The sequence below is a fragment of the Salvelinus alpinus genome, chromosome 13 (assembly GCF_045679555.1).
Source record: "Salvelinus alpinus chromosome 13, SLU_Salpinus.1, whole genome shotgun sequence".
Taxonomy (NCBI): Eukaryota; Metazoa; Chordata; class Actinopteri; order Salmoniformes; family Salmonidae; genus Salvelinus; species Salvelinus alpinus.
Window position 1 is genome coordinate 22,554,196 of NC_092098.1, and position 27,236 is coordinate 22,581,431.

General features: G+C 43.7%; 1 protein-coding gene across 8 annotated transcripts in view; it reads right to left on the reverse strand.

Annotated features, from left to right (window-relative positions):
- Positions 1–1,578: 1,578 nt before the first annotated feature.
- Positions 1,579–27,236, reverse strand: part of LOC139537399 (nuclear pore complex protein Nup98-Nup96-like) — a 32,889-nt gene continuing 7,231 nt past the window's right edge. For 4 of the 8 annotated variants that reach the window (XM_071338642.1, XM_071338640.1, XM_071338636.1 and 1 more), the window contains 28 exons: positions 26,829–26,971; positions 23,720–23,827; positions 23,377–23,563; positions 23,109–23,284; positions 22,888–23,031; positions 22,654–22,789; positions 14,983–15,075; positions 14,605–14,730; positions 13,765–14,086; positions 13,377–13,496; positions 13,133–13,289; positions 12,774–12,966; positions 12,548–12,686; positions 12,105–12,282; positions 11,868–12,023; positions 10,172–10,399; positions 9,937–10,066; positions 9,486–9,739; positions 8,900–9,081; positions 8,002–8,234; positions 7,545–7,805; positions 7,173–7,330; positions 6,751–7,034; positions 6,309–6,530; positions 3,948–4,189; positions 3,706–3,860; positions 3,030–3,141; positions 1,579–2,950 (listed from right to left, as the gene is read on the reverse strand). In XM_071338642.1, coding sequence (XP_071194743.1) covers positions 2,772–2,950; positions 3,030–3,141; positions 3,706–3,860; positions 3,948–4,189; positions 6,309–6,530; positions 6,751–7,034; positions 7,173–7,330; positions 7,545–7,805; positions 8,002–8,234; positions 8,900–9,081; positions 9,486–9,739; positions 9,937–10,066; positions 10,172–10,399; positions 11,868–12,023; positions 12,105–12,282; positions 12,548–12,686; positions 12,774–12,966; positions 13,133–13,289; positions 13,377–13,496; positions 13,765–14,086; positions 14,605–14,730; positions 14,983–15,075; positions 22,654–22,789; positions 22,888–23,031; positions 23,109–23,284; positions 23,377–23,563; positions 23,720–23,827; positions 26,829–26,971 — 5,018 coding nt within the window. In that variant the 3' untranslated portion in view covers positions 1,579–2,771. The remainder of the gene's footprint in view (positions 2,951–3,029; positions 3,142–3,705; positions 3,861–3,947; positions 4,190–6,308; positions 6,531–6,750; positions 7,035–7,172; positions 7,331–7,544; positions 7,806–8,001; positions 8,235–8,899; positions 9,082–9,485; positions 9,740–9,936; positions 10,067–10,171; positions 10,400–11,867; positions 12,024–12,104; positions 12,283–12,547; positions 12,687–12,773; positions 12,967–13,132; positions 13,290–13,376; positions 13,497–13,764; positions 14,087–14,604; positions 14,731–14,982; positions 15,076–22,653; positions 22,790–22,887; positions 23,032–23,108; positions 23,285–23,376; positions 23,564–23,719; positions 23,828–26,828; positions 26,972–27,236) is intronic. The other 4 variants (XM_071338641.1, XM_071338638.1, XM_071338643.1 and 1 more) reach the window with 3 other exon arrangements.

Genomic DNA, 27,236 nt, shown 5'->3' on the forward strand with positions numbered 1-27,236 from the left:
ATACGAACCTAAATAATTACAGGAGTTAAAATGTGCTTAAGTCACATACGTTCCAGTGCCCTTCTTTGGGAGTCATCTATTGGTAGATGTAAAAATAATAGCAGACATTGAATATTCCTTTGAGCATGGTTAAGTTTTTACACTTTGGATGGTGTATCAATACACCCAGTCAATACAAAATTACAGGCGTCCATCCTAACTCAGTTGCCAAAGAGAAGGGAAACCACTCAGGGATTTCACCATGAAACCAATGGTGACTTAAACAGTTAAGAGTTTAATGGGTGTGATAGGAGAAAACTGCAGATGGATGAACACCATTGTAGTTACTACGCAATACTAACATAATTGACAGAGTGAAAGGAAAGAAGCCTGTAGAGCATGTCATTCCACGGAGGACTGAATGTCTGCGGGTTTTCACTCTTCCCTTGTACTTGATTGATGAATTAAGGTCACTAATTAGTAAGGAACTCTCCTCACCTGGTTGTTTAGACCTTAATTGAAAGGAAAAAACAAAAACCAACAGACACTAGGCCCTCCATGGAATTAGTTTGAGACCCCTGATGTAGAGAATAAAAATATTCCAAAACATTCATCCTGTTTGCAACAAGGCACTACAGTAATACTGCAAAAAATGCAGCAAAGCAATTTACTTTTTGTCCTGAATACAAAAGTGTTATGTTTGGTGCAAAAACAATACATTACCGAGTTCCATTTTTTTTCAAGAATAGTGGTGGCTGCATCATGTTATGTGTTTGCTTGTAGTTGTTAAGGACTGGGGAGTTTTTCCATGATGAAAAGTAATGGAGCTAAGCACAGGCAAAATCCTAGAGGAAAACCTTGTTCCATCTGCTTTTCACCAGACACACCTTTCAGCAGGACAATAACCTAAAACACAAGGCCATATCTAGTTCTCACTGTCATTATGGGGTATTGTGTGTAATGGGTGAGAAACAATTTCATCCATTTTGAACTCAGGCTTTAACAATAAATTGTGGACTAATTCATTGGGTACAAATACTTTCTGAAGGCACTGTAATAATGTACAGAATGAATGGTAGGTTACATGCAATACTGTAAATCCATTTGAAACAAACTTTAAAGCTATAACACGGGGCACCAAAGAAGAGTCCAACTGGCACTGACTCCATAACTTCTGTAACATAGGAGGAAAACACACCATTAGGTTTTTAAAGATGCATCTGATGTGAATAATTGAACAGAGAAGGTAGGCCACTTGTCCGATTTCAATGTAATGGTACCTAAAGCTGCTTGTACCGTGGACACGTCAGGTGGCAGGTACTTAACGCATCCGTCCATCCATCGACACACACGGTCCCACTCAGCAACCCTGTTCATTGTAACACAATGTAAGCAAGGCACTTCATCTGGAGAAAGGAGCCCTTTAAAAATGCATTAGGCCTTTTAAAAACAGAGAGTAAATGCAAATTCTGTCCGATACAGAAGACGAACAGCCTAGAGAAGAATGGCGGTAGACTAAAAATAAACCTAGTGAGGGATTCAAGATCTGACAGAGTGCATGAGTAAAGGTATAGTATTGCACATAATTGTTGAATACAATTCAGGACAAAATAGAATGCATTTTATTCAGACTAATAAAAATGTTATCACCATCACAATCGTGCACAAAGCAACGGCAGCAACAGAAGTCCGGAGACCCTCCTCGTAAATGGCACTGTGTGCGAGGGGAGCGGTCTTCCACCCAAAATATACTGCGACAGCAGCACAACAATCAATAAGTACATTTCTCTTGAAAAATCTAAATACAGAAAACTAGAGAGTAAGGGGAACAAAAGGATGATAATGGAGGGTGTGTGACTGAAGGTAACACCAAGGACTTGTAAATGATATTTAAAATATAATTCAAACTCCTTGCAGACCAGAGAAATTGGATTGGCTCATTAAAAACAAACTATTGTTGGATCACTGATTACAAAAACCAGCTCTGGTAGTCCCCCATAAAATAGAAATCTGAAACATATATTTGTGATGAAGTGCTAGTTAGATTCCATTCCAATACACTACATACTCTAGGTTTCAGACAATATACAACAAAAAAGCTACAAAAATATAAGTTTATCCATTCTCAATTTACATTTTCTCTATGTCTTTTGGTATCCAAAAACAAGAATTGTTCATTTCAAGCCTGCAATTTGTACAATATTACATGAGTCTTCTCCATTTTCAGCTGGATAGATCTTCCCTATGTATTCACATATTGACAGTTCATCCCTGACAGCTCCCTAACCAATCTTACTATAATGACCTTTAAGTTTCCACGTTGATGTAAAACAAGTCAAACAAACAGTTTGCAGAAAGCATTTATACTGGCGGTACACACACATGCCAATGAGATTGTCCCTTTAAACAGGGTCAAAAGTTGGGAAAGGTGAGTATTAGGAGGGTTGAGCAGTTCAATATTTAAACACATCTTACAAACTAAGTACAACAGAACTATACAAAAACAAAAAAACTTGCAAGTCATTCATTTCCACACACACACACACACACACACACACACACACACAGAAAGACACAGACAGACACAGACAGAGGAATGCTTCATCCAATAATCTTGTGCCATTTTCTTCAGGAGAAACCAAAGTCCCAAAGGAGCACACTTCAAGTCCATCGCTGCATTCTCAACCAAACCCCAGTAGTTCTAAACTGTCCCAGATAGTCCCCTCCTACCCCCACTGTTCTCATTGGCTTCCAACAAACTACCTCAGTTGCTATTGGGCAGGGGCAGATCATTAGCTGACAATGAGCTGTCTCAGATATGATTGGGTGAGACTGCGGAGCTCCTCGAGAGCATAGTCCTCGGGCATGGGCAGACGGCCGATGTTGGACGCAAGCTGGGACAAGGGGATCTCACCACCCTGCTGCAGACTCAACACCACACGCAGGATGTTAGCCACACACTTGGCCATCTCTGGAGACAGGAGAGAGAACAGGGTTAGATATAGGAACACACACACAACACTAAAGCAGACAGAGCTCGATCTCCTCACCTGATTGGGCGAGGCGGTCCTTGGCGGTGGAGCAAGGGAGGAGCTCTATCCTGCTGCAGAGTGACGTCACCTCAGTGTGTAGACACTCCAGCTCGTAACCAGTACTGTCCATCTGAACACACACACAGAGAGAGAGAGAATGACTCAGTAATATACCATTCCAACTGATAAACAGCAATGTTAATCTGAGTACACAGTAGAAACACTCTCCCATTAACATGCCCAAAGACACCTAAATATAGCAAGTGCTTCAGCTCATAGACACTAATGTCCATCTGTATATGACAGAGACAAATAATCAGGAGATTAGCAGCATAAATAATTGGCTAACATAATTAACAGTAATGGAGTCAACATAATGAAGACGACAGACAAGTGGAGCTAGCTGATGCGCTGTGGGACTAGCTTTCAAATGTCTGGACATGTGCTGATTATTTAGCAAATTTCAAGGTGAATTTTAGGTTAATTGAGCTGGGATATTGTGGTGACGACTTTTTCCTGTGTCTTTTGGGAATCATGACGGCACATGGCTACAGCTAGCTCAACTGATTTATGACAATATAACTGACAAATTCCAATTTGGGGGTTAGAAATCTTTAGGGCGCAGACAAAATCCCCCAAACTCACAGTATGTTATGCATGTCTGTTGTAGTCTAGTCTAGACAGACACACGTACCTGTTGTATGGCGTGTAGGGTCTGTATGACTCCGATGTAGTCCAGGTAGACTCTGCCAGCCGTGTCCCAGTCCTGGATCACAGAACTGCGCTCAGGAACTGCAAGCCCCTCCAGGAACACCAAGAGGTACTCATGGTTATCATTAATGATGCAATCTACAGGGGAAATTGCACAGAGACAGGGGAACAGGGTTAGAGGTTGTCTGGGTGTGTGTGCGCGCGTGTGAGTGTTTACATGCACACCTGAGGCAAGGTGCTGTATGACCAGACTGTGGCAGAGGTTCCAGTGTCCTGCTCTGTACAGGTGAAGGGCCTCTCCGTGTCTGTCTGTGTCTCTTCTGGCTCTGGTAGCTTTGGCCTGGTGGAGCCACTGTTCTGGGATCAGTAGTCTCTCTGTGAGAAAGTGCTCTTTCTTGGCAGACTCCTCCGTCTCCAGCAGGGGGCAGTGCAGCTGCAGCATCTCCCTCACCGCCCGCTCACGCAGCCTGGACAGAGGAGAAAGACATGTAAAGTCTTATGAAGTTAACTAGCTAACATGTTTCAAGTTTTCCAACAGTGCTTGCTCACGTAATGTGTAAGCTTTCCTGAGACGTGATTACTTCCTTTAGCTCACAGAGGGCTAACACATTGCGCAGACGAGTCGGGTTTGAACTTTGAACCCAGCTTGTCACAGTAGCACTTGTGAGATTATGATGAATCCTTGTCAGCCCATCCAGGTTATCTGCTGAGAGCACTGACCCTCAAATACTACTCTCACTCATCAACTTAACCTTCCTCATGACTATGTGCCAGGTAGCCTGGCGGGTAGGATTATTGGGCCAACAACCGAAAGGTTGCTTGACCAAACCCCTGAGCTGACAAGGTAAAAATGTGTCATTCTACCCCCGAGCAAGGCAGTTAACCCACTGTTCCCTGGGCACCGAAGATGTGGATGTCGATTAAGGCAGCCCCCAGCACCTCTGATTCAGAGGGGTTGGGTTAAATGCAAAGACACATTTCAGTTGCACAACTATCTAGGTATACCCCTTTTCCTAATAAGCAAACCACGTGTGTCTGTATGAGTGTAATACATTATATATACCTAGATATTGTTTCCACTTCACAATAACAGCTTAGTTGACGAGTGCAGAAATTTGACAAACTGACTTGTTGGAAAGGTGGCAATCCTATGATGGTGCCACGTTGAACATCAGAGTTCTTCAGTAAGGCCTTTCTACTACCAATGTCTCTATGGAGATTGCATGGCTGTGTGCTCCATTTTATACACCTGTCAGCAATTTCCACCTTTTGTCTATTCCATTTGCACAACAGCATGTAAAATGTATTGTCAATCAGTGTTACTTCCTAAGTGGACAGTTTGATTTCACAGAAGTGTGATTGACTTGGAGTTACATTGTGTTGTTTAAGTGTTCCCTTTATTTTTTTGAGCAGTGTATATATATACACACACACACAAATGTATGCAGACACCCCTTCAAATTAGTGGATTCAGCTATTTCAGCCAGTAGTAGAAAGGCCTTACTGAAGAACTCTGATGTTCAACGTGGCACCATCATAGGATTGCCACCTTTCCAACAAGTCAGTTTGTCAAATTTCTGCACTCGTCAACTAAGCTGTTATTGTGAAGTGGAAACATCTGGGGGCAACAACGGCACAGCTGCGAAGTGGTAGGCCATACAACCTCAAAACGGGACCGCTGAAGCGCATAAAAATCGTCCGTCCTTGGTTGCAACGCTCACTACAGAGTTCCCAAACTGCCTCTGGAAGCAACGTCATCACAAGAACTGTTAGTCGGGAGCTTCATGAAATGGGTTTCCATGGGAACTTGTTCTCAACTAGCTTACCTGGTTAAATAAAAATAAAATGGACGATCAGCCGCACACAAGCCTAAGATTACCATGCGTAATGCCAAGGGTCGGCTGGAGTGGTGTAAAGCTCGCCACCATTGGACTCCGGAGCAGTGGAAAACGTGCTCTCTGGAGTGATAAATCACACTCAACATTTGGAAGTCCGACGGACGAATCTGGGTCTGGCGGATGCCAGGAGAACGCTACCTGCCCCAATGCATAGCGTCAACTGTAAAGTTTAGGGGAGGAGGAATAATGGTCTGGGGCTGTTTTTCATGGTTTGAGCTAGGTCTCTTAGTTCCAGTGAAGGGAAAGCTTAATGCTACAGCATACAATGACATTCTAGACAATTCTGTGCTTCCAACTTTGTTTGGGGAAGGCCCTTTCCTGTTTCAGCATGACAATGCCCAAATGCACAAAAAGGTCCATACAGAAATGAGATCGGTGTGGAAGAACTTGACTGGCCTGCACATAGCTCTGACCTCAACCTCATTGAACACTTTGGGATGAATTGGAATGCAGACTGCGAGCCAGGCATAATCGCCTAACATCAGTGCCCGACCTCACTAATGTTCGTGGCTGAATGGAAGCAAGTCCCCGCATCAATGTTCCAACATCTAGTGGAAAGCCTTCCCAGAAGAGTGGAGGCTGTTATAGCAGCAAAGAGGGGACCAACTCCATTTTAATGCCCATGATTTTGGAATTAACTGTTCGACCGGCAGGTGTCCACATACTTTTGGTAATGTAGTGTACGTACGTGTTGTCAGGTATGTGCAGCAGTACGTAGATGGCCATGTCCCAGAGGCCAGCACTCTCCAGCTGGGCAGCATAGCTGGTGTGTATGAGGCCCTGTCGGGCGGGGCTGAGGTGTGTGTAATGCAGCGCCTGCAGGACCGACCACAGGTGCCAGCTCAGACGGTAGTCAAGACACTCCCACGTCACCGCCAGGGGGTCCAACAACTGCTGCAGGCTGTAGTGCCTGGGAGGGAGAGGGAGCCATCACTTAAACCCGACTCTAGAGGTAGTTTACTGTTATTCTGTTAAATCTGCTTGATAATGATAATGTAGGATTAGTTCTAGTCAGAGAAACCTACAGCCCCACTCCACCCCTTAGTAAAGCAAAAAAATATATTTTGAGAAACATATACAGTGCATTGTGGGAAGTATGTAGGCGCAGTGTGTTGTGGGTAGTGTAGTACCTGTCGCTGTAGAGTTTGAGCAGGTGGAAGCAGATATCGTAAAGCGGCCGTTTAGACTCTTCCTCCTCCATGTCCGGCTGGTCTGATTGGTCGAGGTAGGGGGGAAGGGGGGCGCAGGCATACTTCTGACCCTCAGCAGAGCCCTGGAAGGCAGCCTCGTACTTGGCCAGGGCTTCAGCAATGGAGGCGGTGGGAGGCAGCATGTACCACAGGTGGACCGCCATACAACGCTTCCAGTCCAGTTCTGAACACACATTCACCTCACAGTCTGTAGACTGCCACACCTAGAGAGACCAGTACATACAGCTCAGAAAACATTTCTCATTCATGTATTTTCCAACAAATTATGTGGATTACACACACATGACAATCCAGTTAATGGCGGTCTGAACACAACAACAGCTGGACACACAGTTACTTACAGGTTTCCCAGCGAGAAGGGCAAAGATCCGTAGCCTCTCCTCAGGCAGGAAAGAGTCTGTCTGCATCCTGTTCCAGTCTCCAAGCTGCAGTGCCAGCAGCTCCCGGCCGTACTGAGAGCCCACCGCCTGGGACAGCAGCAGGGAGAGACGGTGGTCCCCTACACACAGGTTTAAGACAACTTAATGCGATCCTACAACCTGTCCCAACGGTTTCGTAAGACACCACTTGTATGCAGCAGGGTTTAGCTTCCTACCCCTCCCCTCCTCCATCCATCCATTCCCTCGTCTTCCTGATCTCCCTTCCTTCCTCACATCACCTCAATTTCCAATCCCCCCTACCTCTGTCACCCCTCCAATCCCCCCTCTCCTCACCACTCTTCTGAGCCAGCCTGCAGGCATCACTGATCCGGTGTCCAGTCAGGTAGCTAAAGATGGCATCCACGTTTCCTCCCCCCTGGTTCAGGCCCACTTCCTGCTCGATCCTCTGGGTGGCACTGTGGGACAGCCAAGCTGAGAAGCTCCTTCTCCTCTCCATCTGCTGCAGGTAGCCACTGGTACCAGGCACTGCTGAACACCGTCGGCCCCACAGGGCCTCACACAGAGTCCACACCTGAGCCCAGTGACCCAGGACTGCTACAGGGAGATGGACATAAAGAGGATAGCATTAGCAAGCATATATTTTTTATATATCTGAACACATCGAGATCACCATGGGAGAGGATTAAAACAGAAATATACAGGGGTGATGTCAGAATAATAGGGAAGTTTTGGAATTGGACCAATAATGAATGTGCACCATCTACCATTGTGTGTGTGTTGCATCTCTTACCATCTCCAGCACCAGCCTCCTGGTTGAGGTCAGTAATCCACTCTGCGTACTCGTGCAGGGCGGCCACACCGCTCTGGGGCTGGATGAAGGGGCAGGCCCCCTCTGTACTGATGCTGCTGTGCTTCAGGCTGATCTCCAGGGGCCGCTGGTACACCGCTTGGCTCTCCTCACTGTCGCGCAGCTCCAGACCAACCACCTGCTCGATCACCACCTTGAATGGACTGTCGGACAGTCTGTACAGTGAAAGACAGAAGGATGGGGAGAAAGATGGATTTGGAGAGGAACGAGGAATGTTTAGGCTTTAGTTTCGATCTCTAAACAAACCTCAAACAGTCCTTTCATACAGGTCTGGATCCCATTCCCACACTCCTGTGTAGATTTTTTATTTATTTTATTTAACCCGTATTTTACTAGTAAGTTGACAGACCAAATTCTCATTTACAGCAACAACCTGGGGAATGGTTACAGGGGAAAGAAGAGCCTAATTGGAAGCTGGGGGTGATAGGTGACCATGATGGTACGAGGGCCAGATTGGGAATCTAGCTAGGACACACAGGTTAACAATAGTCTTACGATAAGTGCCATGGGATCTTTAGTGTCCACAGAGTCAGGACACTCGTTTAACATCCCATCTGAAAGACGGCACCCTACACAGGGCAATGACCCCCATCACTGCCCTGTGGCATTGGGATATTTTTTTAAGACCAGAGGAAAGAGTGCCTCCTATTGGCCCTCCAACACCTCTTCCAGCAGCATCTGGTCTCACAGTCAGGGACCGACCAGGACCAACCCTGCTTAGCTTCAGAGGCAAGCCAGCAGTGGGGTGCAGGGAGGTATGCTGCTGGTCAAGTGGTCTGATGACAGTGGTCTGGTGTGTGTGTGTGTGTGTATTGCTTACCGTCTACTCTTGGCAGGTTTGGGCAGGAATCCAAAGCCTGTAGCTCCTGTGTCTCCGTGGTCCTGCTCCTTGTCCCCGGCCCCACTTAGCCCGTCTCCACAGTGGACCAGAGTCCAGCCAGGACCCCAGCCCACACGAAATGACCGGCCCGTGAACAAAGCCGCATCCATGAGAAGACGGCCCTGGATGGATGGGAATGGATTACAACAACCCATACTTTACAGCCCTATTCACACATAATAAACAGTGGAATCATTCAAATTATCCAGCAAATCTCAATGTTCTTGATGTAAAGTTTCATTGCTTTGCCCCGTGTACATCTGAATGTATCCTTGTGTAAATCAGTCTACTGTACCTGATATTTCAACTCTTAACGATTATAATTGTATCATGAAGTGTCTAGCAAAAATTCCAGTAGCTTTCCCCAAATTCCCAGGTTTTCCAGAAATCCTGGTTGGAGGATTCCAGATTTCCTACTTAGTCCCTCTTAAATCTGTTAATCTTCCAACCAGGAGTTCTGGAAAAACCTGGGAATTTGGGGAAAGTTCCAGGAAATGTAACACATTAGAAGTATAGCTATCAATACCTTCCCCAGTGTGACTGAGTTCTCTGGGTCCACAGGTCCCCCCAGGCGCCGAGCCCCTACTGTCCGTACAGTGGCCTCGGGCGGTGGGGCTGTCAAAAGAAAAGAGGGCCAGGGGGAGACCCGCGAAGGCTCAGGCACCGCCGGCGACACCCGAGACTTGGACAGCCTGCCGGGAAGGCCCCCACCAAAGGGCACGTCAGGGAGCTGAAAGAAGAGACCGGCACTGCTGAAACGAGTCTGCAGGAGACCACCGACTGGAGAGAGAACGCAAGGGTGGGGGGAAGAAGAGCTCAATGAACACAATCCAAGTAAACCACCTTTAATTCATCCAATAGTAAAGCTTCCTTCAGAAGGACTGCTATATTAGCATTTTAGGCCTGTTAGGGTCTGTAAGTAGAAGATGGCGACTGTGGGTATAATTCAGTGTTTGGGCTGTGTGTCTGACACTTACTGGAGGGCCTGCCCTGCGTGCCAGGCAGGTGGATGTGAGGAGAGGCCACGTCTAGAGAACTTGTCATCCCTCCCTGCTCCTGGAACATGTCACCATCATCGTCCTCAGCAAACAGCGATGCCTTCATAATCTGAGAAAAGGGAAGCACACGCTACCGTCATGAAGCGAGTGAGGGAAAACACACCACCCACACCATTAAACAAGTGGCGCATGAGGGTGTACAGTAGTATATTACCTGTAGTGTGTGAGGGTTGATCCCCAGCGAGGAGGCGATCTGACTGGACGCTGAGACAGAGTCGTGTTCCGTAGGGGTCACATTCCCCAGCCGACTTCCCTTCTCCCCTATGCCACTCTCCCCTTCCTCCTCCCCCAACATGCTCTCCCCTGGGGCATCCTGGGTAATGTCAGCCATATCACTGTCCACCTCCAATACGCGATTCAGCAGCTCCAGCACTGCTGTGGACTGTACACACAGCGGGTCGATAAACGACACAGAAGGGAAAGTGCCGCCAAACACAAAAAAGAGACAGACACACAGACAAAATCAGTTTAGTGTAATCAGATTACATAAGTAAATGTAAAATGTCAGTATCTGTATTCAGAGCAGTTGGTTCCAGGTCAGTGAGCTCCACTGGTCAGAGCAGATGGTACAGGTGTGTGGACGAAGACCACATATGGTGGACATCACTCTCAATAAGCATTATTTTCTTCTCTACATACACAAGTCTGACAGACCAGCAGAATGTGTCATCTTTAATCAGTTTATTTCATAGCATTATCAGATATCACAGATGTATATAGGAGCAGGTTTTACGTAAGATAAGTCGTAGCTTGAGTCAATAATACCCCAAGAGTAGTAGTTGTAGTTTCTTAAACCCTCAACCAGACAGAAGACCTAATCCTGAATATATTCTGCAGGACTGGCAGAGTTGCCCAAGAACCGCAAGTTATCACACATCACACATCTTTGGTACATTTTTTAAAGCTTGTTTGGCAAAAAAGATAAAACATAAGCAACTATGAATCTGTGAAGAGATTTTTCAGGTTTAACATCTCTGCATTAATACTGGATTTTAATGAGGTACAACCATGGTAATGTGATGTTTTCTGAAGATACCGTAATCAGTATTAAACCGTTTGTAAATGTTGACTTTAAATACCTAGCAGATGAGACTGACAGTTGGTAAAAAAAATATTTTACAATGCAGATTTAATTTAAGAAAAATAAAAAAAATACTTCAGAGTTAAACATTTCCTTAAGTTAGTTTGATTTATTTTTATCCAAAAACCTCATTCAACACTTAGCCCTTAAAACATCTTATTTTCAATCCATTAATTACTTCATGCCTTTGCTAGTGATCCAGGCTGATGTTAAGCTCAGGATATTTAAGATTTAGAGCACAGATGAAGGTGTGCATTTTGAATCGGTTGTGAGGGGCAGAACTTAACCACTAACCAGGACTGACAGACTTGTGCAATCCACCCTGCCCACCTCCTGTCTGTGATTGGTGAGTTGTGGCACCTCAGGTACCGGTGAACCTGGGCGGAGAGGAGAACTCAGACCTCCCCACACCACTGATATATAGAACATGGAACATGTGGATGTTTCCCATCTCATCATGTGATGTCAGATTGATGTTTAAGAGCCTTATTGGGGTGCAGAGACCAACATCATCCAGGGCTATCAAACGTAAAACCTTTTTCATAGAAACCTATTGAATACAAGCCATAACAGGAGTGGTGAAACAGAGATATAGGCAGAAGACCCAACACACTGCATGTGGTAGTAATGGTAGTGGAAAGGAAACACTGCTTCTGTTCAGATCATCGGGTATATTTAGGTTGTATATTGATTAAGGCCATCCAAGTGATGTAGAGAGCAGTGAGTATGACTGTCAGTGTGGGTGGGCGCACTGTGCTGCTCAGTCTACCTGAGCCTGTGGCGCCACCTGCTGCTGGGAGGGAGGCAGCTGCTGCAGCCCTGGTGGAAGTCTTGTTGCCGTCTTCAGCTTCTTAGGGTCCACTTTGAGAGGGACTTCCTTATCCTCGTCAGAGTCCTGCAGGCCGTACTTAGAGAAATGAGCCACCTGCAGACACAGGGAGAGAAGAGTCAGACATGGAAGGGAGAAATTGATTCACAGACGCTGTGTGTGTCATGGCATGCTTACCTCAAACACCCAGGACCCCGTCTCGGAGCGGTACTCGAGGAAGCGGGCGCCCTGTTTGCGTGAGGCGTTCTCCAGGCGGCCCTCGTAGTTCATCTCAGACAGACGCTCAGGGCTCTTTATTTGAGTACAGGTGGTCTTATCATTAGGCCACACCCCATCCAGAGTCACCTCTGCTCGCCTGGGAGAGGGGATGAGTGAGTGAGAAAGAGGGGAGAGGGAGAAAGAGATAAGAATATGGGGTTAGTAAAGAGTTGCGGTAAAGGATGAGAGAAAGGGAGAGGAAATAAGGAGAACATTAACTTGAGTTATGCCTCAGCTGTGATCACTATCAGAGTATATGTCAAATCAGTTTGACGTCTGTGATGGCATTACAAGGAAACTGATAACGACAATGTCCCCACTGTGAAGGGGAGGAAGAGCCCCTGTCCCATCCTGTCACTGACCTGTTGAGCCCCTCCCCCTCGGGGGGCTTGTTCTTGTCGTCGAGGTAGACGATGACCTCTTTACGTCTGAAGTGGACAATCTCATCCAGGTTCAGCCCCGTCACGTTCACCTCACCATGGAAGAACACGGAGCCGTAACCTGAGAGCCAATCAGAGAGCAGAGCAGTGAGCTACCGACCAATATTTCTTAAAGAGCAGTATCCACCCGACCAATCCAGAGTCTTACCTTTTCTGCCCACGGTGAAGTTTTCCACCACACACACCCCGTTTTCATCCACCATTTTGGCCAGCTCGTCCATGGCAGGGATGGTGTAGTAGCCCACACGGCCCAGAACGATACCTGCAGGGTGGGGGGGGCCCTCCTCCACTCGCTCCTCCTGTATGGAGTCATCTCCCAGCGATATGTCCTCGCTGCTCACCTGAAATCAGAGGAGGCAGGTTCAGAACAGTCATGTCAAAAATGTCTAAAGTAGTGCACTATCTGAGGAGCGTGCCCCAAAAAAGAAGTGCCCTTTATGGGGAATCAGGTGTCATTTGAGACAACCATATTCACTGTCTGTCTACTCCTTTTTACTATCAGCTCACCTGCAGCCCGTTCCTGCCCCCAGCCCCCATCCTATGGGCATTGAGCTCTGAGATGGTGTCCTGCAGGCTGGGCTTGGCGTAGAACTTGATCTCCAGGTCGTCCTCGGCTCCTCCCTCCACCACCTCCCTCACATCATCATCCTCGTCCACACTGGCACTGTAGGGGAGAGACATGGTCAGCAACCAACACTCCACAGATACATATTTGAAATGTTAACTCTGTGTGTGTGTGTGTGTGTCTGACCCGAGTCCGTTGAGGGGGTACTCTGGTGGAGAGGACAGGTCGTCGGAGTCTCTGTTGAGCGGGCTGCTGTACAGGCTGCTGCCATTCAGGTTCTTCAGCACCAGCTTCTTGATGCTCTTCCTAGTTTATAACACCACAGAGAAACACAGATCAGACAACATACACAGATGTACTAACATACACATCAGGTACCATACACCAACATCAGTCAGCAGACAGACAGAAGCATATAGATGCAGCTCGTTACATACAAGAGGTGAAAAGCTATTGAAAACCAAGTTCTAGTATCCGCTTAGAAAAACATAACAGAAAACAGCTGAATTCAGTAAATCAGTGGAAACAGAAACATGTGAACTAGTTAGAAGCAAATTTCCACAGAGACACCTACCTGGGCATGAAGGCTCCGTTGGTGAGAGAAGGCTCGTCGTCATCCAACCCATCAAACAGCTGGGACTTGGAAGAGCCCGATGATGTCAGAGCTTTGGGCCGCACACGTGTCGCAGGTCGCGGTGTCAGTTTGTAGTGAGTTGGCGTGGTCAACGCCTTCTGGGCCACTGGATTGGTGGGCTTCAGACGCTCCTCCTTCTTCTTGGGATCAGAGAGGGGGTTTCTGAAGAGGGGGGAGTCTCCGAAGGGGGAGTAGGCCAGAGCATTGATCTGCTGCTGCAGCACTGCCTGCTGGGCCGCCACCGCGTTAGGGTCCGTCACCGCTGAGTAGAGACAAGTGAAACAGACATAAGAATTAGGAAGTTCACACCACATCGTGTAATGTTATCCAGACAGTTTCTTCAGTACACTAAAAGAGTAATACAATTGGTACTAGAGCAGTGGTTTTCAAAGTCGGGCTGGCGGGGAAACTGCAGTGAGGAGATTAAGAGTACAGATTATTGTATGCGACAATATACAAACGTTTGAGAAAAAAACATTTGAAAATATACAATTGTATTAAGTAAATATATTCATTGGTTTCTTTTCATTTTGATAAGAGATAAAAAAATGCACTGAATTTAAGCTTATTTGTTGATGTAAAAATCTAAATTAACTGATTTTAAGGTTGTGTCATTAGATTTGGGGTGTGGTGGGGTGGCAATAAATTATTGGGGGGGGAATAGGGTCCCGGCTGAAAAAGTTTGAATACCACTGTACTAGAGGAAAGGGCGAGGGATGTGCTTTCACATTCAGCTTCAGACTGGATAGATAGGTGGTGATAGACGGAAGTGGTATTTACCAACGGGCTGTTGTGGCGCTCCGAAGCCCAGAGTGCTGTTTCCTGTGCTGAATCCCTGCACTCCAAAACCTCCCATTGAACCCAGCGTCTTGTTATTCCCAAACAGAGACATCTGGCCAGTGCCTACTGTTGACAAAGACAGAACACACACGCTCAGAGAAACACACAGACTAATGACTGACATAATGAAGACTCAGATAAAACACATCCAAAAAGGCAGGTCTTTGTTTTTGCTATTTTTTACATGATGGATATTTGATGCATTTGTGGTTTATTTATTATCTTCCATACGATACATGAGAAGTTAACATTATATTTCACTACCAAATGTATGCCAGGCCTATGGTGCTCTGGAAGTGTCATCTGTTCCATTCATACCTGCTCCAAAGCTGGCTCCCAGCCCGGTCCCTAGTCCTCCTGCTGCAGTCTTGTTCCCAAAAAGGCTTCCGCCAGCAGCAGTGGGTCCAAAACCTTCACACAACACAGAGAGAAGAACAACATGGTCACTGACATAGCCAATAATATCATCTATAAGTAGGGCTGGGCGATATGGCCAAAATATCATATCACAATATTTTTCATGTTTTTACCGTATAACGGACTCATATTTTTTAACAATGAAAGTTCTAAATATTCTTTATGAGTAGTAATTAGAAGGTGATTTCAATGGCTCTCTCCAGTCCGGCTGTTTTATAAAGTTCAATCCAACTTCAAACATGTTCATGAATTTCTGCATTTTTGTTATTTCCACGCCGTGCCACGCAGAGCAGCGTGCTGTGCAAAACATCTAGGGGAAAAAACTGTTGGAAAATAGAATGATTGATTTCTAGTTGGAATATAGTGGGCAGCAACTTGAACACATTGTTGTTTGACATGACAACGAATGAATAAGCCAGGGAGGAATTATTGACAGGGTAGGAACCAAAGTGTTGGTCAGTGTTTCCAGGGGAGCCTAATTAGATGTTATATTACACATTCTTACCACATGTAGCGAGATAGCTAGCTAGCTAACATTCATGCTTTGCCTATTTCTCTCAGATTTAAAAGATACCATTGCAAAAACAATGCTCATCTATGCCTACACCAGTACCAGGCTGTATTAGCTAGCTACATTTGCTCTGACATTTTGCAAGTTAGCTAGCCAGCTAACTAGCAATTAGTGGGTAACAATTTATTTTGGCCAGAACTTGCTAAGAAAAGACAAACAAGCAATAGTTTGCAGACAAGATAGAAACTAATAGGGATGGGAATGGCTGTTGATGGCTGTTCGAGTACTATCTTTAACCATAGAAAAAAATATATATACTCATCCTGGTCCCCCCGTGGGGAATGAACCCGCAACGCCAGGGTTGTGGGTTCATTCCCCACGGGGGGACCAGGATGAATATGTATGAACTTTCCAATTTGTAAGTCGCTCTGGATAAGAGCGTCTGCTAAATGACTTAAATGTAAATGTACTGTAAAATTACTTGGTGGAATGTGCTTTGTGCCCAAATGGGCAAGTGATTTTTTTTTTTTATGTCTCAAAGACGTTAATTTCCATTTGTACACATGCATTTACAGGGTAAAAAAAAATGAAAAGCTAAGTAACAGTCCTTCTCCTCAAATTTCCTTTCCCCTCTAAGGCTTACTCAATTGCATTCCAATCGCTCCCCACAAGCTTCCGTTAGTGCTACAGAAATAAATGCCTATAAAAACATAACTGACAAGATACACAAGCTACATTCTTTGCCAAATGATGCTAGTTTTATTACAAATTCAAAATGGAATAGTTGATTGAAGTAGGGAAATACTGTATGTGTGTTCCAACGAGCTAATTTTGGAATAATTGCATCCCATCTTTTCTCCGCTTAGGCTACTTTGCGAACTTCTAGTGCCATTTAGAATTAGTTAGCCTAGGCTATAACCCCTAAACATAGGTTCCACGCTGAAAATATGTAAAATAAAAAAGTGAAGTTCACAAGAGCGGAATGCAGGCCAGAGACTAGATAATAATTCCACCAAAGCAGTGTAAAATATCCAGTCAGAAAATATTGTATCTCTTTCACTATGTTGGATGCATGGCCTAGACACATCCAGTTGTACAACTGACTAGGTATCCCCCTTTCTCCCGATTAAACAAGGAATATAACAGAGTTCCATCTAGAGGTCGACCGATTAATCGGAATGGCCGATTTCAAGTTTTCATACGTTTTTTTTTTTTACACCTTTATTTAACTAGGCAAGTCAGTTAAGAACACATTTTTATTTTCAATGACAGCCTAGGAACGGTGGGTTAACTGCCTTGTTCAGGGGCATAACAACATATTTTTACCTTGTCAGCTCGGGGATTCAATCTTGCAACCTTACGGTTAACTAGTCCAACGCTCTAACCACCTGCCTTACATTGCACTCCACGAGGAGTTGTGCGAATGCAGTAAGAAGCCATGGTAAGTTGCTAGCTAGCATTAAACTTATCTTATAAAAAACAATCAATCATATTCACTAGTTAACTACACATGGTTGATGATATTACTAGTTTATATAGCGTGTCCTGCGTTACATATAATCGATGCAGTCGCGAAACAGGACTGTCGTTGCGCCAACGTGTACCTAACCATAAACATCAATGCCTTTCTTAAAATCAATACACAAGTATACATTTTTAAACCTGCATATTTAGTTAATATTGCCTGCTCACATTCATTTATTTTAACTAGGGAAATGGTGTCACTTCTCTTGCAACAGAGTAAGGGTATATGCAGCAGTTTGGGCCGCCTGGCTCGTTGCAAACTGTGTGAAGACAATTTCTTCCTAACAAAGACAGCCAACTTCGCCAAACGGGGGATGATTTAACAAAAGCGCATTGCGAAAAAAGCACAATCGTTGCACGACTGTACCTAACCATAAACATCAATGCCTTAAAATCAATACAGAAGTATATATTTTTTAACCTGCATATTTAGCTAAAAGAAATCCAGGTTAGCAGGCAATATTAACCAGGTGAAATTGTCACTTCTCTTGCGTTCATTGCAGGCAGTCAGGGTATATGCAACAGTTTGGGCCGCCTGGCTCGTTGCGAACTAATTTGCCAGAATTTTACGTAATTATGACATAACATTGAAGGTTGTGCAATGTGACAGGAATATTTAGACTTATGGATGCCACCCGTTAGATAAAATACGGAATGGTTCCGTATTTCACTGAAAGAATAAACGTTTTGTCTTCGAGATGATAGTTTCCGGATTCGACCATATTAATGACCTATGGCTCGTATTTCTGTGTGTTATTATGTTATAATTAAGTCTATGATTTGATAGAGCAGTCTGACAGTGATGGTAGGCACCAGCAGGCTCGTAAGCATTCATTCAAACAGCACTTTCGTGTGTTTTGCCAGCAGCTCGTCGCTGTGCTTCAAGCATTGCGCTGTTTATGACTTCAAGCCTATCAACTCCCGAGATTAGGCTGGTGTAACCAATGTGAAATGGCTAGTTAGTTAGCGGGGTGCGCGCTAATAGCGTTTCAAACGTCACTCGCTCTGAGACTTGGAGTAGTTGTTTCCCTTGCTCTGCATGGGTAACGCTGCTTCGAGGGTGGCTGTTTTCGATGTGTTCCTGGTTCGAGCCCAGGTAGGAGCGAGGAGAGGGACGGAAGCTATACTGTTACACTGGCAATACTAAAGTGCCTATAAGAACATCCAATAGTCAAAGGTATATGAAATACAAATCGTATAGAAGAAATAGTCTATATAATTCCTATAATAACTACAACCTAAAACTTCTTACCTGTGAATATTGAAGACTCATGTTAAAAGGAACCACCAGCTTTCATATGTTCTCATGTTCTGAGCAAGGAACTTAAACTTTAGCTTTCTTACATGGCACATATTGCACTTTTACTTTCTTCTCCAACACTTTGTTTTTGCATTATTTAAACCAAATTGAACATGTTTCATTATTTATTTGAGGCTAAATTGATTTTATTGATGTATTATATTAAGTTAAAATAAGTGTTCATTCAGTATTGTTGTAATTGTCATTATTACAACAAAAAAAAAATATATATATATATATTTTTTTTTAATTATTATTATTATTATTATTATTTTTTTTTTATTTTTTTATCGGCCGATTAAACGGTATCTGCTTTTTTTGTCCTCCAATAATTGGCATCGGCGTTGAAAAATCATAATCGGTCGACCTCTAGTTCCGTCAACAAATTACTTGAATAGCCTAAAAACGTAAGGTAGCAAGGGGACTAATAATGAGAACAAACAATATCAATAGCCGACAGAAAAATAATGACAACCTTACTAAGAAAGAAATTATTTATGTGAACCATAAAATTAAAAAACTCCATTAGAGGTTGAAAACCAAATGGCCAATAACCTACCCTCCTACTAGGCCTATCATAAAAGCTTTAAGGCTAGTTAAAGTTATGAACAGTAGCTTATTTCTCAAATAGTCTGGCCTACGAAAGGTGTTGTCCTAAAGTTGTGAACTTCAAAAATAACAATGAAAGTATAAGCTATTCTCAATCACAGCTTAGAGATATGGCATAAACAATACATTTATTTATGAGGCAAATAAAGCAATTATTCAATGCTGAAGAATGTATGCACACACTACTGTAAGTCGCTCTGAATAAGAGCGTCTGCTAAATGTCAACATTTTTAATGTAAAAAAGTCTTAAGACTGTCTTTTTTTTTTTTTTTATAATTTAAAAAAATTTTTTTACTTAAGACTTCATCTACCCAGCCCATGATGTAGGCCTATAATCGAGCTCACTACGGTAAGACTCCCGAGTGGCGCAGTGGTCTAAGACACTGCAGTACCTGGTTCGAATCCAGGCTGCATCACATCTGGCCGTGATTGGGAATCCCTTAGTGCAGTGCACAATTGACCCAGTGTTGTCCGGGTTTGTAAATAAGAATTTGTTCTTAACTGACTTGCCTAGTTAAAAAAATTAAAAAAATAAAGACAGCCCGTTCCTCAGATAGTCACTGCTCCATCATGTGCCTGCCACACAGATAGAAACAGACACGTACACAAACCTGTCCTGCTCCTCCACCGAAAGGAATATAAAAATAAAAGATTTGCCATTACCTCATGGTTGTCATGATTGCTTCAGTTGAATTTGATTTTGCGCTATAACTAAACTATCGTAGCGGGGTTATTAAATATATATTATTACTTTTAAATACTTTTTGGGGGTATAAAAGTTATGGGAAGATCACAACAGGTCAAAGGTTACATCACCCAACCCTAATGCCATAGGCTTCCACAAGCAGTTACTGCCTTTTTGAAGATTGTGTTCCACGATATAACCAGTTGATATTATGGTTAAATACATTTTAAAATGCACTTGTTTTTTTTTACACTATATTAAAAGAAATGGGGAAATTTAGCCATTAGGATTTGTTATCTGTAATGGTTATGATAAATTAGGCATTGTTGGCATATAGATAGTGCCTTCAGAAAGTACACACACATTTTGTTACTGCCAGAATTTAAAATTGATTACATTTAGATTTTGTTTGGCACTGGCCTACACACAAAAGCCCATAACGTCAAAGTGGAATTGTGTTTCATTTTTTTCATTCAAATTATTATTATTTTTTTTAATGAAAAGCTGAAATGTCTTGAGTCAATAAGTACTCACCCCTTTGTTATGGCAAGCCTAAATAAGTTTTCTTTAGGACTACCTCATCTTTGTACCCCACACATATAGATAATTGTAAGGTCCCTCAGTCGATTAGTGAATGTCAAACACAGATTCAACCAAAGTTCAGGGAGGTTTTCCAATGCCTCGCAAAGGATACCTATTGGTAGATGGATACAAATAAAAAAGGCAGAGATTGAATATCCCTTTGAGCATGGTGAAGTTATTAATTACAATTCATTATTTCACCCAGTCACAACAAAGATCTATGCGTTCTTCCTAACTCGGTTGCCGGAGAAGAAGGAAACCAGCAGGGATTTCACAGAGGGAAAAGAAGGAAGCATGTACAGATTAAAAATATTCCAAAATATGCATTGTTTGTAACAAGGAACTAAAGTAATATTGCAAAAAATGTGGCAAAGCAATTCACTTTTCATTCTTAAAAACTTCTTAGGGCTAGACGTCCTGCTAGCGGGACAACTTCCAGTGAAACTGGAGGGCGCGCAAATCAAATAAATAATCATAAAAATTATGGATATTAAACATTTAGGTACATACAAGTGTCTTATATCGGTTGAAAGCTTAAATTCTTGTTAATCCAACTCCACTGTCCGATTTACAGTAGCCATTACAATGAAAGCATGCCATGCGATTGTTTGAGGACGACGCCCCACATCAATATTTTTCCACCGGCACAGGTTTCATAAATTCACAAATAGCGATTAAATATTCACTTACTTTTTGAAAATCTTCCTCTGATTTGTCATCCAAAAGGGTCCCAGCTATAACATGTAGCGTCGTTTTGTTAGATAAAATCCTTCTTTATATATATATCCCAAAAAGTCAATTTAGTTGGCGCCATCGATTTGAGTAATCCACTCGTTCAACATGCAGATAAAGGAATCTGAAAATCTACCGCTAAACTTTGTTAAAACAAGTCCAAATACATTTCTATTGACTCCTCAGATACCCTAAAATGTAATCAAACTATAATATTTCTTCCGGAAAGAAGTACGTTCAATAGGAAACCGATATTAGCAGGTGGGTCTTGTCTTCATCATGTGCCCAAACACGAATTTACAAGAGCGTGTCCTTCTACTAAAACTATTTCTTACTTGTTTTGGAAGTTACAAGCCTGAAACCTTGAACATAGACTGCTGACACCCTGTGGACGCCATAGGAATTGCATCCTGTGGGCTAGAATTCATTATGCCCATGCCCATATTTCCAATGTAAGAGCATGGGCTCTCAAAAGAAAAAAAAATTAGGTTGGTTTTCTTTGGATTTTCTCCTACCATTTCTATTGTGTTATAGTCTCCTACATTATTTTAACATTTATACAAACATCTAAGTATTTTCTTTCCAATGGTACCAATTATATGCATATCCTGGCTTCAGGGCCTGAGCAACAGACAGTTTACTTTGGGCATGTCAGTCAGGCGGAAATTGAGAAAAAAGGACCCTAGCCCTAACAAGTTTTAAAACATTTCAAATCACCATCCCTATAAAGGAAGTGAAATTATAGAACACTTGTAGAAAGCAGAATCTTTGTCACCAACATCTTTCTGTATCTACAGTGCTGTGAAAAGGTATTTGCCCCCTTTCTAATTCTCTACTTATGCATATTTTGAATACTGAATGTTATCTGATCTTCAACCAAAACCTAATATCAGATTTTTTTTAAATAAACTTGACTGAACAAATAACATTCAACTTATTTCATAATCAAAGTTATGAAACACCCAACACCCCTGTGTGAAAAAGTAATTGCCACCTGACACTCAACTGGTTGTTGTGCCACCTTTAACTGCAATGACTCCAATCAAATGCTTTCCTGTAGTTGTTATTCAGTCTCTCAGATCGCTGTGGAGGAATTTTGGCCAACCCTTCCATGCGCAACTGCTTTAACTCAGCAACATTTGTGGGTTTTCAAGCATGAACTGCTCGTTTAAAGTCCTAACAACGTCACAGTGGGGTTTAGGTCTGGACTTTGACTAGGCCATTCCAAAACTTCAAAATGTGTTGCGGTTTCTATTTTACTGTGGAATGCAGTGTTTGGTTCCACCAGGCATAATGGGACTCATGTCGTCAAAAAAGTGATACTTTTGACTCATCTGTCCATAGAACATGGTGTGGGAAACGGCATGCAGTAGCAGGAAGGAGAAAGACGACAAGTAGCAAACGGAGTAAACTATAGAAGTGGACATTACACTTGCCAGAGTTGCAGATCACATTTAACAAACCAAACATTTAAATACCGTTATAGAATTTAAAAACCCAAACCTATCAATGCATCATACCTGTACATCGTAAAACACGGTATACCACCCTGCCCTACAGACGGTTTATTAGCATGTACTAGCCTTCGTCACACAGGTGCATACAAATAAGGGCAGATTATCAACTCACCAAAGTTGGATGTGTTGGTAGCTGTTCCGAGAGTGAGGGCAGGTTTGTTGCCGAAGAGGCCGGTGCCCGTGCCAAACGACGGGGCGCTGGTAGTGGTGACACCAAACCCTGCCGTTTTATTACCAAACAAGCCCTGCTAGGGATAGGAGCACAGACAGACACCATATTAATATACATCCATCATACTGTACCGAACAACTTTGTAAAGGCATTATCAGTTGAGTCAATTAATACCTGTGTGCCGACGTTGCCGAAAGCGGTGTTGGTTTGTCCAAAGAGTCCGGTGCCTGTCCCAAAGCCCGTAGCTGGTGCGGTCTGAGCGGTATTTCCAAACAACCCCCCTGCCTGGGATGCTGCCGTGGCCCCAAACAGACCCACCTGGGATGGAGAAAGAGTTACTCTACTGGAATGGTACTATGTTAGGCATGTGTTAACATGTGTGTGTAGGCTCTCACCATGGTGCTGGTTTGTTGGGGCTGGCCCATGGTGCTGGTGTTGCCGAAGGAGAAGCCTGTGTTGGGGGTGGTTGTGGCCTGGCCGAAGGGCTTGAACAGGCTGACTGCCTGCTGGGCCTGCTGGGGCTGCTGCTGCCCAAACAGACTGCCTGTGGCTGCACCAAACCCACCCGCACCTGAGGACAGAGGGAAGGAGGTGAGAGGGAGTTACAACATTCCGATAGAATTTATGGTATTTATATTTTCTATAGGGCTCGGTGTGACTTACTAGTTCCGAAGGTGGTTTTGGCCTGGCCAAAGGAGAAGCCTGTGTTAGTGGCTGAGGAGCCAAACAGCCCTGTAGCCCCTGTACTGGGGGTGGCTGCGGCTGCAGCCCCAAAGATACCCCCTGTTGGTGCAGCCATAGGGTTAGTGGGTCCCTTCCTCCCTGCCTGGTAGTCCTCAAACCTCAGCTCCTACACAGAGGCAACACACCACAAAGGAGAGAGGGGGTGAGAGGCCTGGATGTATCTCAATACTCTGAAGTGGATCCCTCTCATCTCTTTCCCTTCCATTTTCCCTGATCTGAAAGATAGAGGACAGGTGAAAGTAAATGCCTAACAATGACTCACCTCCAGTGATTTGTTCTCATACTCCTTCATGGCCGTGATGCACTGGTGCTTGGTGTTGATGCTTGCCGTCACACCCCCTTTCACCATGGTGTCACTTCCTGTTGGAGGCTGGACGACAGCAGAGGAGATTCAATGGGGTACAAACTCTACTGTATTAGAGCAGGTTGAACTGATTACTTGTACACATAGCAGAGAAAACTGACCTCGGAATTAGGATTACAGTAAAGAGTTGCATAGACATACAGCATTAAGTACAGTACATTCCAGATGAAATAACATTTCGTACACGACACATGGCAAAGAGTACTAGTACAGTAGTTTGGCCCAGGTGTAGTTGGCTAGCCTAGGTCACAGGGATGCAAACTAGTGAGGGCCCAAAAAGGAGAGAATAATTATTTTTGCACAGAAACACTGGAAAAATCTGTAAACTGCAAAACATTTAGCCTATTTTCAGAATGAGATTGTCATAATACCAACATTTTACTAACGATGTGATACCAGGCCAAGTATCACGATACCGAGTGGTAGTGGCTGTGGTCAATGGAGCAGTCTCCGGCCGCAAATTTTAGAGGCCCTCTTGGCCGCAGACTGTTCCTGTTTTAAAGCTAACTTCCTGCAATGCTACACATGTTGCCATGGCTTATGCAGTGTTCTTATGCTAGGTGAGTGACTCACCTGGGTGAATTTTTGATTCACCCCGACTGTCCGTTTTCATTTTGGTGATTGTAAATTGTGGTGGATGAATCAGAATTAGTTGGGTAACATAAGTAATTAAGATGTCATATCTGCATAATATTCTTATGTGATATACTTTTTGTTAGAATGCATTTCTAATATAATCTAGTGTTGGCAGATGCATTTCTTCCCTCAGCTGGGGCTTAGTCACTTGGGGCCCAGAGAGGGGAGAGGTCAGGCTTGTCTTTTACATGTCTCTGGTGCTATGCAGAATATCAGAAAGGGAAGAGGACAGGATGGAACATTGTTTTCATATGTAAATGTATCTGTTAAACCATGTGAAGGGATGGCGTGATTAAGGGTGAACCAATACTTGCCCCACAATGTCTGTGCGCAAGTCACTCCCTCCTTTGGTATTGGGGGAGGTGTATGGCAGTGTCTGGAACCATCATATGTCCTCTCTGATGTTGCACTTATCCTGGGATAGTGTATGACCTAGAGGCTCACTCCCCTCAGTGAGCATGTCCAGGAGTGGGGTCAAGAGGGGGTTTACTTGAGATTGGAGTATCTAGAGTTGACAATTGATTTATGCCATTGGATGAGATGGTGTTTTTGTGCTATGAATTACCAGGAACGGGATTAGAACATCGACTTAGGGACCAAACTGAACGATAATTTATAGCGAATGTTATCTGGCTAAGGGATACTCCATTTTCAATTATAAAGTCCCTTTGTGAAGTGTTCCTAATATCTGTGATTCGTCATGTAGGTTGAGAGGAGTGTATCTTGGCTATAAAAGATCTCTGTACTTTTGTTTTGTCACTTTCAATGGTTCATTAGAAATGGCGCATCATTGAAAGTCAAGTGCTATCTTATGTTTAAAGATGTAGTTTAAGTATAACTCTGATTGGTGTGTGAAGTTTGTTTCTCCTCATTTGGTAATGCAGAAAATAGCCCCCAAAGTTCTCAAAGATTATCTTTATTTTAAGAACTATATATAAAAACACTGAAAACTTTACACCATCATATTTTTGAGAGGCGGAAACACTGCACCTTTCACTGCATAATAGAAAAGGCTACTGCAGAAAATACCCGATTTGCATATATCCAAAGGCCTACCTGTGTGCAGGAGGAATGTTATAATGAATATACACAGAGTACAAAACATTAGAAACACCTTCCTAATATTGAGTTGCACCCTCTTTTGCCCTCAATTCATTGGGACAGACTCTACAAGGTGTTGAAAGCATTCCACAGGGATTCCGGCCCATGTTAACTCCAATGCTTCCCACAGTTCTGTCAAGTTGGCTGGATGTCCTTTGGGTGGTGGACCATTCTTGATACACACGGGGAAAGGTTGAGCGTGGAAAAACCCAGCAGCATTGCAGTTTTTGGCAGAAACCGGTGCGCCTGGCACCTACTACCATAGTAGTAGTAGTAGTAGATGCCAGGCAAACCGTTCAAAGGCAGTTAAATCTTTTGTCTTGACAATTCACCCTCTGACTGGCACACATACACAATCCATGACTCAAGCTTAAAAATCCTTCCTCAACCAATCTCCTCCCTTCATCTACACTGATTGAAATGGAATTAACAAGAGACATCAATAAGGGATCATAGCTTTCAACTGGTCAGTCTCATGGAAAGAGCAGGTGTTCTTAATGTTTCCTATACTCAGTGTAAATGCATAAATGATCTGCATTGTCATTGTGGCAGTAAGGGGAACCATATTTAGCCAACTCTTCAGACAACTTTACAGCCTACACAAGCTCCCTCCCACACAAGCTTACTCCCTCTCACACCTCCCATAAGTTAAGCAGAAACCAGAATTTTAAGAACACCAGAGGAAAATATGATTCAGATTTAACTTAAAATTACATTGATTAGGCATATGCATCCTACCTTTAAAGCATCTCTTTGAGAAGGCTATCCATCCCTTTTTTTCCTGTGCCATCCAAACGTGTGCATAGTCAAGGGTGTTAGCTAGCTAGCCATGACTAAACAAGGCCGTTTGTTATCAAACCAAAAACTTGCAGCCCACGAGTAGTTTAAACTGGCCCGTAACATGGTTTATAAAATTATATAACACGTGCGCCCAGTCGCGGTAGAATGGGGTTTGGGCTATAAACTTGAGGATTTCAGTTACGTAAAGGCACAAGGTTGACTGTGTTTCCTCTATTAACACAAACCCCATCACTGTCTGCACACCCCAGCATCACGGCGAAATAACATTTTAAAACTGATGGAGATGCAGACAGAACGGACAGAGAGAAGCAGCAGAGTAGGCTAATGGCTGGTTAGGGGATGCGGCTGGCTGCCCACAGCTGTCACATGTGAATTTGGATAAAGCAAGCATCACTGAATGGGGGACACATTCTGCGCCTGCGCACCTTGTCAGTGCCCCCCCCACCCACCAAACTCAGGCCAAACTCACGTTGAACTTGACAGTGGTGCCTGGCTGGGCAGCCTGCTGGGTAAACCCTGATGCTCCGAACAGGGAGGTAGACGCCCCTCCGAAAGGGTTGGAGTTGGTCGCACCAAACAGCCCCCCACTGCTGGCCGTGCTCGTACCGAACGCTAAAAAAATTAAATACACATCATTACGATCTCAAAGCACTTAAAAAGCATAACACAAACAAGCAATACATCATGAGGAGCCTAGCTATAAAAATACATTCATATATTAAAAGAAAATAAACAAAGGTATTACACATCATGATCTCATTATACACCAGCAGATAATCACAATTACTAGAATAGACCAGAGCTCTCTATTTACTACTATTTGGTCGGCTAAATAGAAGGCTCTGGAATGGCCATCGGAGTGTCAGCACAAAATAAT